Here is a 13537-nt window from a genome sequence, read left to right on the forward strand (position 1 = left end):
GTGATATACATGACAACATGAATGAACCTTGAAGACATCTTGTTAAGTGAAATAAACCCGACACAAAAGGACAAATGCTGTATGATCTCACTGATACGAAAGAATCAGAATAAGCAAATTCAGAGAGTCAGAAACTAGGATACAGGTTACCAGGTGCTGAGAGGGAACAGGGAATGAGTTAAAGTTCAATTGGTACAGAGTTTCTGTTGAGATGATGGGAAAGTTTTGGTAATGGAGAATGGCGATGGCAGCACAACAGTGCGAATGTAATGAACACAACTGGATTATATATTTGAATGTGGTTAAAGGGGGGAATTTTAAGTAGTATATATGTTACTAGAATAAAAATTTAAAACAACATCAAAAAAACAGGATGAGCCAGGAACCAGCATCATAGAATTGAGAAGGCCTTCTTGACCAAAAAGAGGAAGAGGGAAATGAGGCAAAATAAGCTTTAAGTGGATGAGAGATTTCAAAGTCGAGAAGTTATCCTGGAGATTATTCTTATGCATTATATAGCTATCTCTTTTTAGTTTATGGTGTATTGGATTGGCTAGAGGGAAGTACCTGCAACTGTTGAGCTGTGTTCTAGTAGCCTTGATTCTTGAAGATGATTGTATAACTATATAGTTTTTACAATGTGACTGTGTGATTGTGAAAACCGGTGTCTGATGCTCCTTTTATTCAGGGTACGGACAGATGAGGGAAAAAATAAGGCTGAAAAATAAATAAATAATGGGGTGGGGAATAAAGAGTGAAAAACTAGGGTAGACTGAAATACTAGTGGTCAATGAGAGGGAGTGGTAAAGAGTATGGGATGTATGAGATTTTTCCTTTTTATTTAGTTTCTGGACTGATGCAAATGTTCTAAAAATGACTGGTAATGAATATACAACCATGTGATGATACTGTGAGCCACTGATTATACACCAAGTATGGACTGTATGTGTGTGGAGATTTCTGATTAAAAATATTAAAAAAAGAAAACAGGACTGATAGGATTGTATAACACAAAAAGTGAATTATAATGTAAACCATGGATTATAATTAATAGTGAAATTATTCAAAAAATTTTCCATCATTTATAACTAATGTACCACAGTAATGCAAGGTGTTAATAACAAGAGGGGTTATATGGGAACTCTGTATATTCTGCATGATTTTTCTGTAAATTTACATTACTTCTAATAAAAAAATTATATTAAAAACAAAAACAAAGAAACCTCCTCAAAATGAAAAGTCCACATCAGACGGTTTTATCAGTAAATTCTACCAAACACTCAATTCTGTTTAAATTATTCCAAAAGACTGAAGAGGAGGGAAAACTTCCTAACTCATTCTATGAGACCAGCATCACCTAATACCAAAGCCAGATAAAGACACCACAAGAAAGACCAATATCCCTTATGCAAAAATTCTCAACAAAATATTAATAAACTGAATTGAACAGCATATTAAAAGGATTATAGACTATGATGAAGCAAATTTTAGAATGATAGGAAAAAAACATACAAAATCATTACAACTGACACAGAGAAGGCACTTGACAAAATCTAGCACATTTTCCTTTTTTTTTTTTTTTTGAATTTGAAGTATTGGCAGGATCTAATAATGTTATTTTATTATTAAAATTTTTTTTTATTAGAGAAGTTGTGTGTTTACAGACCACTTAGCTTAAAATACAGGATTCCCATACACAACCCCTACCACACTTGCATCAGTGTGGAAAATTCCTGACAATTGATAGCATTTTTTTGTAATTCTATTTTTTTTGACACTAGTTACATTTCTTACAATTGGTCAATGATTATTAAAGTAGGAGTATTAACTATTGTCCATAGTTAACATAGGGGTATTTTTCCCCATCTCCCAACCTACTATTATTATTTTCTTTTCATGCATGTCTTTATTTTATTACTCATCTACCCACACAATGGATAAAGGGGTTGTCAGTCACAAGATTTTTACACACAAGATAAAAGCTATACAGTTATACAATCATTTTCAAAGATTAAGGCTACGGGATTGCAGTTCACGGGACTGCAGAATCGTACGGCAACCCTATACTTAGCCTCTTGTGGAACCTCTACACGCCCTCCAGAGGAACTGTTCCATTCTATTTCCATATCAACAGTGAATAGGTACATCTCTCCACATTTTATTTGTTAAACAGTTTTATTCACATACCATACAATCCAGGCTAAGTGAATAATCAATGTTTCCTGATATAATCACAGTTACACATTTACCACCACAATTTATATGAGAACATTTCCACTTCTGCAAAGAAAGAATATGAAGAAAGAAAAAAAATGAATAAGAAAAAAAATCCCACCCCCCTCCCTTATATCCCCCTCTTACTGACATTTAGCTTTGGTATGTTGTCTTTTTTACAATTAATAAAACAATATTACAGTGTTACTGTATCTATACATACTAGTTTGTATTACTGTATTTTTTCCATATATCATCCCATTTTTAATACCTTGCAATGGTGACATATCTTTGTTTTCACTCATGTAAAAACTTCCTTATATTTGTACAATTAATTACCACGTTGTCCACTCTAGGTTTCGTCAAGGCATACAGGCCCAGTTTTTATCTTCTATTTTTCCTTCTGTTGACCTATATGCTTCTAGCCTTCCTCTTTCAACAATACTTACATTCAGCTTTGTTCATTATACTTAGAATACTGCAGCACATTTTCTTGATAAAAACACTCAGAAAACTGAGAATAAAAGGGAACTTCCTCAATTTGATAAAGGGCATACATGAAAACTTCAAGCTAACATCATACTCTATGGTGAAAGACTGAAAGCTTTCCCTCTGACATCAGGAAGAAGACAAGGATGCCTGCTTTCACCACTGGAAGGTCTAGCTAAAGCAATTTGGCACTAAAAAGAAATAAAAATAATCCAAATTAGATAGGAAGAAGTAAAACTATCCCTATTCAAAGATGACATGATGCTTGATATATATAGAAACTCTCAATGAACAAACAAGAAAGCTACTAGAGCTAATAAATGAATTTAGTGAAGAGCTGAGATAAAAGATCAACATACAAAAATCAGCAGTGTTTCTGTACACCAGCAATGAACAATCCAAAAAAGGGTATCAAGAAAACAATTCTATTTACAATAGCAACTAGAAGAATCAAATATCTAGGAAAAAATTTAACCAAGGATATAAAGGATTTGTTCATAGAAAACTATGACCCATTCCTGAAATAAATTAAAGAAGGCCTAAATAAATGGAAAGAAACCCCATGCTCATGGATTAGAAGATTAATACATATAGACCAATAGATGAGAACTGAGAGTTCAGAAATAAACTCATACATCTAGGGCCAACTAATTTTTTATGGGAATGTCATGTTCTCTCAACGGATAAAGAATAGTATTTTCTAAACATGGTGCTGGAAAAACTGGAAATCCACATGCAAAAGATTGAATATGGACCCCTACCTCTCACCATACACAAAAATTAATTTAAAATGGATCAATGACCTAAATTTAAGAGCTGATACTATAAAACTCTTACAAGTAAACATAGGGAAATAGTTTCAGGACCTTGTCTTAGGCAGTGGAATCTTAGCATTACACCAAAAGCACAAGAAACAAAAGAAAAATAAAATACACAAATTGGACTTCATCAAAATTAAAAACTTTCGTCCAAAGAATATTATCAAGAAAATGGAACAGAAACTACAAAATGGGAGAAAATACAAACCACATATCTGATAAGGTTTTAATATCCAGAATATATGAAGAATTCCTACAACTTAACAACAAAGACATATCACCCCATTAAAAAACAGGCAAAGGACTTGAATAGGTACTTCTCTCCAGACACTCCAATACACCACAAACTAAAAAGGGATATCTATATAATGCATAACAATAACCTCCAGGATAACTTCTCGACACTGAAATCTCTCAGCCACTGAAACTTTATTTTGACTCAATTCTCTCTTTCCTCTTTTGGTCAAGAAGGTTTTCGCAATCCTATGATGCTGGATCCCGTCTTATCCCGGGATTTCTGTCCCATGTTGCAGGGAGATTTAATCCCCTGGGGGTCATGTCCCATGAAGGGGGGAGGGCAGTGAATTTACCTGCTGAGCTGGCTTAAAGAGAGAGAGAGGCCACATCTGAACAACAAAAGAGGTGCTCTCAGGTGACTTTTAGGCATAATTATAAGTAGGCTTAGCTTTTCCTTTGCAGGAATCAATTTCATAGGGGTGAACCTCAAGATCGAGGGCTCAGCCTACTGAACTGTTGTTCCCATTACTTGTGAGAATATCAGGAATTCCCCAGATGAGGTGGTTTAGTATTTCCTCCTTTCTCCACAGTTCCCCAAGGGGACTTGGCAAATACTTTTTTATTCACTGCCCAAATTGCTCTGGGATGTATATCGGGACATCAAACTAACCTGTACAAACCAAGATGTAAAACCCTATTCAAGACTTTATGTAATTATGGTGTTCAACTAAATTGACCACACAAGTTAAATTAGATAATACGCTGCCCCAAACACAAATTTTGTATGAAATAAACATCTCTTCCTTTGGTCTCACACAGAAGTTGAGGTTTTAAAATATGGACTACACATCTTTAACCCTGCATTTTGATTTACCTTAGTCCTATCCAGATCACCTTCATTCACATCTTTACTTGATGCACGATCACTTTTTCAACATTTTTAACAGTTGCTGTAAAGGTAATGTTGATTTCATAGCTTCAGAGCTCTAACTCTGAGTCTCAGGCATCACATAAATATCCAGAGTTTCAGGGAATGACCAGAGTATACACAAATAGCTCAGTATCTCAGAATTCAGAAAACACATTTACAACTCCTGAACATATGCAACTACTATAAGAATTTACAATCTAGGACCCTTTACAATAGGCCTCAACCTGATGCCCTCAACTTTATTCTCCAAGTTTCTATATTATAGTTAATCCATATGAATGAGGCATGATAATATTTGCTTTTTTTTGTTTCTGACATTTCATTCAACATACTATCCTCAAGGTTCATTCATTAGTTGCATGCCTCACAACTTCATTTTTTCTTTCAGCTGCTAAGTAATTTGTTGCATGCACAAATCACAGTTCCCCCTTCCATTCTTCAGTCTTTGTACCCTTAGGCCACCACCATCCATTGTGACTGAGAACACGATGGCCATGAACCCCAGTGTGCAAATGTCTATTCAGGAATAAACCTTGCAACGGAGTTGCAAGATCATACGGCAGGCAACCCCACCCCTAGCCTCCTATGGAACCACCACACTAACCTATACAAACCAACAAGATCTCCTGCTCTATTCAAGATTCCATGTAGTTATGGTGTTTGAATAAACTGACCATACAAGTTAAATAGACAATGTGCTACCCAAAATATAAATTTTGTACCAAATAAACATCTCTTCCTTTGGTGTCACACAGAAGTTTAGGTATTTTTTAAAAAGCAGAAAAACAATAATACCACCAAAACAAAACCAAAAAGTTTTTTGGAAATATATACAGAAACTACATGTTACCAAAGGGGTCACCTGTGTACTGCTGGGTAACATGACAGGTCACTCGTGAAGACTACATTAAGTAATAGCTACCTAAGCCACTGGACTGTCCACATGTAATCAAGAACATCTCTGTTGATAACTGAGAAAAAAGAATTTAGAGTAAACCAATCCCAAAGGGAAGTAAATAAGTATTTGTCTCCTATCATTAGACTGCTAGTATCATGGAGGTAAAAACCAATTAAGACCGTGAAAGAAAAAAACAAACACAAAACCAAACAAACTACCCCCCCTCAAAAAAACACATAAACTTAAGAAATGCAGAAGATCTATATGAAGAAAGCTTTAAAACATTCCTAAGAGCACTAGAGAGACTTGAGAAATGGAAAACTACACTTCGTTCTTAGATAAGATATGATACAAAGACATTGAATTTCCTTAAGTTAACTTATAAATTTAAGGCAATCACAAAGATTATATTAACAGGACATTAATAAGGGATGGTTCTATTGCACGAATAATCAGAGATTACCGGAAATGTATAAAGATTTCAAAAATATATTCAAATACATTTAGGAAGCGTGAATATGATAAAAGTGACACCAGAAATCAATGGGACAAATGGACTACTCTATAAATAGATTGGGACAAATTAACAGCCATATGTAGGAAAGCTAGATCACATTTTGCTTATTTGGGACTAGGTTAAATTTCTTAGTAAATCAAATATTTAAATGTAAAAAAATAAAAACTAAAATTACAAAATGACACAAAATCTAAGAACCATAAAAGGAAAGATGGATAATTTCGAATACTCAAAATAAGTTCCCTGAAAAAAATTACCTTCACAAAGTGAAAAGACAAATGACAACTAGGAAACTCCTTTTGTAAGTTAATTTTCCTGATTTATAGAGTTCCTACAGAATTGATAAAGAAAAGATCAGTAGCACAACAGAAAAATTGGTAAAGCATACATAAAAGCTAAGATAAACACAAATGGCTCTTCATTACATGAAGAGGGGTTCAACATTATCAGTAATATAAGAAATACAAATAAAAAATACCAATATACTACTTTTTTACCTATCCAAGTTACAAATATCAAAAAAAGTGAAAATACATTCTATCAGCAAGGTTCAGGGCAAAATGCACTCTCATGAACCGTGAGTGCAAATATAAATTGGCATAACCCCTAGAGAGGGCAATTTGGTAATGTCTATCAAAATTACAAAATGCATATACTCTTCTTCCTTGAAATGCTATTTCTAGGAATTTATCTTCTACTCACATATGTAAAATGAAAAGCAAAAGTACAGTCTGCATAGCAAAAGACTGAAAACAACTTAGTCCCTCAACAGGAGACTGGTTAAAAAAATATGGTATATTAATCCAATGGACTATTAGGCAGTCATAAAAGAACAAGCAAGTAGCTTATATACTGATAGAGAAAGATTACCAAAATATTTCAAAAGTAAAGAAAATAGTCAAATAAACTGTAAAGTAAGGAAATGCAGAAAACTATATATAACATGTTACTATTTAGGTTAAAAAAAGGTAGAAAATCAAAATCTGAATTTGCTCATATATACATATGTGGTGGTTTGAAGCTGTTACGTACCCAAGAAAGGCCACGTTCCTTTTATCTATTCCTGTGGGTACAGACCTATTGTGGGTCCTTTAGGTTCAATTCAGATGTGACCCAGCCCATTCAAGGTAGTTCTTAATCCCTTTAATGCAGTCCTTGATGAGAGGATAGAAAGACAGGAAAAGACCAGAGAGTTGAGAGGGAAAAGTTCCCACAGGAGCTGAAAGCTGCTGAAAAAACGAATCCTGGGAGCAAAGGACCAGCAGATGCCAGCCATGTGACTTCCCATGTGATAGAGGAACCCTGGATGCCAGCACCTTTCTTCAGAAAAGGTATCTTTTTCTTGATACTTTAATTTGGACATCTTCATGGCCTTAGAACTGTAAATCTGTAAACCAACAATTCCCCATTGTTAAAAGTCAGACCATTTCTGGTATATTATTATATCGTGGTGGCTTTAGCAAAAGAAATACACTATCCTTGAAAAGATATATGAGGAATTGTTAATAGTGTTGAGTGGCTAGAGGACAGGGTTGGGAGATTTTTCACTGTACATCATTTTTTTAAATATGCTTTTATAATTTTTACATTTTGAACTATGAATGAATCATCTATTTCAAATCATAATAAAATTAACAAAGATGACAAAATAAACAAAATAGCCATAAACAAATTATGGCAAGTAAAATCTGGGCTAGAAATCAAAGACGACAAACTTGCTTTTTAATGAGCGGAGGGGTAAACTGCAGTTGATTCCAAGTAGAGTTAAAGAACTGATCACTGGACATGTGGCTTATGAATACATAGGAAAAAAAATGGATGATTGAAATTTCACTAAGAACGGGGTATGAAAAATTAATCTCATTTTCCTTGTCTGATAAGGACACCAGGACTGGCATACTGGGGAATGGTCTTTTGCTATGCAGACTGTACTTTTGCTTTTCATTTTACATATGTGAGTAGAAGATAAAGAAAGTATCTTGATTTCTTGAAGGCATCTGACAACATCCTACAATATCCTGCAGACAAGATAGAAAAATGTGGACTTCAGATGTGAACAACCAAGGTCAAGGTGTTAATTCATGAACCAAAATCAACACAGAGGGTGTCCACATAACACAAAACAAGGTTTGGCACGTAGTCACCATTTTTGCTAACAATCTGAAGGAAGATGGAGAAAGAATGTTTATCAATGTAGTAGCTAACACAAGACTGAGAGGGGGCTGAATCAACCGTAAAAAAGATGTTGAGAGGCAGGAACTAGAAATTGCAATTGACACTAAAAAGATAAAACTTTGTAGAAACAGTAACAAATGCAAAGTGTCAACAATAAGGGTTATATATGGGAACTTTGCATTTCTTTCTTTTTTCTTTTTTTGTTTTTTGGAACTTTGTATTTTTCTTTATATGACTTCTCCAATTGAAAAAATTTGCTAAGTGAAAGAAACCAGTCACAAAGTACTACATATTATATGATTACATTTATATAAAATGTAGATATAAATAAATCTATAGAGATAGAATTAGATTAGTGGTCATGTACAACTGGGGAAGGATAGAGGGATTGAGAGGTCACTGCTAAGGGGTATGGGATTTTACTTTTTGGAGTAATGAAAATGTTCGAAAATTGTGGTGCTGAATACACAACTCTGTGATTATACTAAAAATTACTGATGGTACACTTTGGATGGATTGTATGGTACGTGAATATGTCTCAATAAAACTTAAAAAAAAACTTAATAGAAACAAATACAAATCTGTCTTGGTTTTTAAGACTCAAGCTGCACAAGTAGGTACAGGATGGTGGTCAACTGGTTACAGCAATCACTAGCAATTAGGCTGCACTAAAATCGTCCAAAGCACCACTATACTATGCTATAGCTCACACACGGGATTTTCTCTTCTATTTTGGCTCCTCAAAATTAAAAGGAAAGGGAAGCAGAACTGTCAAGGATTTGGAAACCAGATTGAAAAAGGATTCTAAGGAAGTCTGGCCTGAAAATAAAGATTTAAAGGGAAATGGCAGTCTATTTTCAAATATTTAGAGATCTATCATGGGGAAGAGGCATCATTAGATTTAGACTATGGGGCTTTAGAGGGAGGAGAATCAGGACTGATGGAAAGAAGTGACAACAAGGGAAATGATGGCTCAGTACGAGAAAGAACATAACATGAATTTACTAGTGATGGATTAGGCCCTCTCATATCACCTATCATTAGAGGTATTTAAGCAGAATGTGAACTGCCACTTCTCAAGACCATGAGAGTGGGTCCTTCATTATATAAAAAGTGAAATGAAAGGTCTAAAATGTTGTGATTCCAACTGACCAATTAAGACATGGGATTACGCACTTCCCTAGAAAGAAACTGGACTGTCAAACCGATATGTTTTAAATCACGTATTAACCGTGCCATACCTATTCTATTTAGATCTGAATTAATAAGTGAGTTTAACATAACTATAGTCTTTCCTCAAAGGTCACAAGGTCTAGCGCTCAGTTCCTACACTCCCTTCTCTTTTTCTTAACTCTTAGTTCCACCCAAACTTTTAGCCATAGGTCAAAGAATTACTAGTCTGCAAACACCTTAGGGCAGAGACAGCATCTTCATTTTGTGTTCACCCTAGTGCCTAGCATTGTTCGCTTATCAGAAAGGGTGCTCAATACATATTTGCTGAACTGCTTAACCCAGAGCTGCAGAAGAGCGGCAGAAATGGCACATGGCAATCAGCTACTCAACCAGAGGATGAAAAATCCAGCGTTATGTGAGTTCCTGAGTTCTGGTCCACCAGTAAAAGATTCCCCTTCCACCAGTACCCCCCAGCTCCACCTTCGCTTACTTACCATTACTGATTTCTGGAAGGTCAAACTTGGTGAAGTCCCACCACTGGAGCCGGTAGGTAGTATTAGCAATGTTACTGGCCACGGCAGACTGTCCATCACCAATCACTGCTCCTGATGGGGGAAAAGACAGAGAGCACATTATATTATTTATCTACATATTTCTATTGCAAGCATAAAAAAAATACTGGGACTAGTAAGAGAGGCAGAAAGAGGAAGAACCATAGCTAAGAGTGAAAAAAGCTGACAAGTCCCATCTACCAAATATGTTTCAAAGAGAAACCACGCATGTTTCTCAAACAACAATACTACATGGAAATATAATCCCATCCATCACCCCCTCCCATTATTACTTAACATTTTATTTAGTGCCAACAATGTGGCAGGCACTGTATATATATGCTGTCTGGTAGGCTCACAGTTAAAGATGAGTTTTAATGAAAATGTGGGAAAAGAAAAGCGAAAGAGGGTGCATCACTGACACAGAAAATTCACTAGCATTTCAATTTCAGTCCCTGGATGTTTTTGTAGTAAACAATACTATGTGGGAGAAAACATCGCCTTCTTTGTCTATGACCTTCCTAATACAATATCTCAAGAGTAGGCTTCCTCTAGGGAAGAAGCCAGCACACAGCTGTCTGGATAGAGAGTTGGTAAACAACAAACGAGGTAATATTTGTTGATTTCTTCTGGAGGGTCTTAGCATGTAACACAGTAGAAATTTATGAGCCTAACTTTGCAGTAGAATATTTTTATTAAGGCGATATTTTATAATCCCTCCATAAGATCTTCCTTGAATTTAGATTCACTTGTTAGATTCTCATGGTTTAACTTTCCCTGAGATATGCACTTTCGTATGACACTTTTTTCCTTGGTAACCTATTAAATAAAAAACTGATTTTTTTTTTATAACAGGGTGACACTTTAATTTGCAGTTATATTTCATTTACATGAACATGTCATTTCCTCCTCCTCCTTCTGAAGTGCATTTCACAGACAACCACCCTTCTAATCAGACATAGCCAAACCCTCTAGGGAGAACAGAACATTCTTGTATGCTAGACAACCCGAATGGTATTCTCTGCTGCAAATTGACTCCTCCTTTGAGAATAGGAACTTGTAAAAGCATACTAGCCTTGGAACAATGGACAATTTTATATCCAGATTCTTTAGTATCACCTAGCCTTTCTTCTCTGCATATCACTGAGAAAGCATCTCGTTATTTATTCTTGTAAAGAGCTCATTCACTGCTCTGCTACTCCTGATATTTCCCTATTCTTTCCTCACGTAGTCAAAAGATTCTTCCAAGATAAACTGTCCTCCATACAAGCCACAAAATATAAGAAAAGCATACTTTCCATTCTTCTCCAACTGCATCAGAAGGCATTTCTGACTTAGTTTTATTAATGGTGTCCTTGCCCCAGTTTCAATTTGTAAGGAAAATTACAAATAACAGTTCCTTTCCAAGATGATGATACTTCTGGTTATGCATTCTCAACATGGGCAATACTGACCACATGGGAGAAAAGTGGTTGCAGGGTGTGGGTAGGGGGGAGCAGGATAAAAAAAACTTAGTACAATAGTCTATTCCCCTCCAAAGGGCCACAGTACATAAACAGAATACGTCTGTGATATTAACAGTTCATGGGCAAGGGACAATTAGGGGAAAAATGTCTAAAAAGTCTCCTTAGGATGGGGTAGTAGTGAAATAAAGGCTGAGAAAGGCTGTTAACCAATACTCTCCAAACAATCCACTGTTTAAAATCTTGCAAATCCAAACATAATCCCTGAAGGCCTGAAAAAGAGGTAGCACTGGGGGTACTATCAATGAGCCCACTGACCTCAAACTCCTATTGAGGGTCCTATGGCATATCACTCATGTGATGTAAATATATGCCCTTGCTTAAACCATCACAGAAAATTCTCCTATAACAATTACATCTGGTTTGAGAACTTCTGCTGAACATTTGGGCCATTAGGAGAATAAGCTCCCTGCAGTACTTTGCTAGTAGGACCTTAATTTATTTTTCTAGGCCTCCTTGATATTAAAAATCAATTTTCAGTTTCAAGGTCTACCACATCCCTGGAAAGAATTATTCAGTTTCATCATGACCCAGGCTCAATTCCTTTGAGCTTCTGAATTGTTTCCCTGGGTTGCTTATTTGAATGGCTGACATCTTCCTCTGGCCACTGGCCCCTCTAAAAATTACTTTAGTTTCCTATCATTTCCTCCATTGTCTGGCCAGAAAGAACAAAATCCAAAATGGAAGAAGGCAAGTTGACTTTCTCAGCATATAATGAACAAAATGCTTGGGGGCTAGAGAAAATAAATTGAAGAAACAAATTCCATATTGTGGGAGCTTAAAATCTGGGGAAAGGGATGAGAGCAACAAAGAGGAAAGAGTTGAGGAATAATACCAGATGCTTTAAGAGAGTTATGGATCTGCAACTGGGACTCCAAATCAGAGGTTCAGAGGCACCCTACATAGTCCATGTCTCAAGAAACATCTTCTGGAGAACAGCTGTGCAATAAAATACATAAGTATGGTTGCACTGTGTGGAAGAGATTGAGGAGGTGTTCTCTGCCAATGGTGCCAGTGCTGAAGAGGAAAAGAGCCAGGGAGAGTTGATTTTCAGTGCCACATAAACACAGATTAGGGAAGGAAAGATGCCAGCAACAGATTGGAGTATTGTCACCAGGTTCTCTTCTGGCAGAACCACAGGCCAACTGAGCAGGTCTCTTGGAAACATCAGGAAGAAAAATATTACCCTATAAAAATCCCCAACCATTTAGGAGGTCTTTGGCCACTACTCTCAAAGTACAGGAAAAGTGCCAGAGGGAGTTAATGGGCTGAGCTCCAAAGTACTCACAAAGGGAGGAGGCACTTAGCCTCAGAAAGCAAATCCTGAAAGCCCACTGAGGGATTTTTAAGGCCTCAAGGTTCTCCCAAGTAATAATGGAATGACAAGCTAGACACAGATTTCTCAAGCTTGGCACTACTGATATTTTGGACTAGATAATTCTTTTGGTGGGAGGTGCTTTGTGCATTGTAGGCAGTCTAGCAGCATGCCTGACCTCTACCCACTAGATGCCAATAGCATCCCACCACCCAGCTGTGACAATCAAAAGTATCTCCATACATTGCCAAAGGTCCCCTGGGGGTCAAAATCGTGCCTCACTGAGAAACTCTAAGCTAGGTAAAGATAGCCTATATATTAACTCCAAGTTATGTGGTCTTAGAAAGGACCACTCCTGGAATACCCGCTGCTGAAAGTACTAACACTGTTAATGATGCCGATTACGGAAAACAACCAATCAAAAGAATGGCACATTACAAATATGCCTTAGCAAGCTTCCAGTTTTTCGCTTCTGCCATGGATTAGAGTCTGGCATGGTTTGCATGGTTTCAGAGAATAAAGGCTTCAGAGTCATATGAATCTGATTTTTGACACTTCCTGCCAGAATTTACTGTATTGGCTTTGTGTAAATTATTTAACCTTTCTGAACCTCAGTTTCCTTATCTGTAAAATGAGTATAATAGTTCCTACAACTTATAGGATTGTTAGAAGAACTGAGAAAACAAATATAAAGTG

The 13537-nt window shown here is 36.2% G+C and overlaps 1 protein-coding gene across 12 annotated transcripts in view; it reads right to left on the reverse strand.

Annotated features, from left to right (window-relative positions):
- AMBRA1 (autophagy and beclin 1 regulator 1) overlaps positions 1-13537 on the reverse strand; it is a 226276-nt gene that overhangs the window by 45868 nt on the left and 166871 nt on the right. For all 12 annotated transcript variants that reach the window (XR_013156974.1, XM_077114562.1, XM_077114563.1 and 9 more), the window contains one exon: positions 9947-10057. Coding sequence is in view for 11 of the 12 variants with exons in the window: in XM_077114562.1 (XP_076970677.1) it covers positions 9947-10057 (111 nt within the window). In the remaining variant the exon portion in view is untranslated. The remainder of the gene's footprint in view (positions 1-9946; positions 10058-13537) is intronic.

The sequence above is a fragment of the Tamandua tetradactyla genome, chromosome 8 (assembly GCF_023851605.1).
Source record: "Tamandua tetradactyla isolate mTamTet1 chromosome 8, mTamTet1.pri, whole genome shotgun sequence".
Classification (NCBI taxonomy): domain Eukaryota; kingdom Metazoa; phylum Chordata; class Mammalia; order Pilosa; family Myrmecophagidae; genus Tamandua; species Tamandua tetradactyla.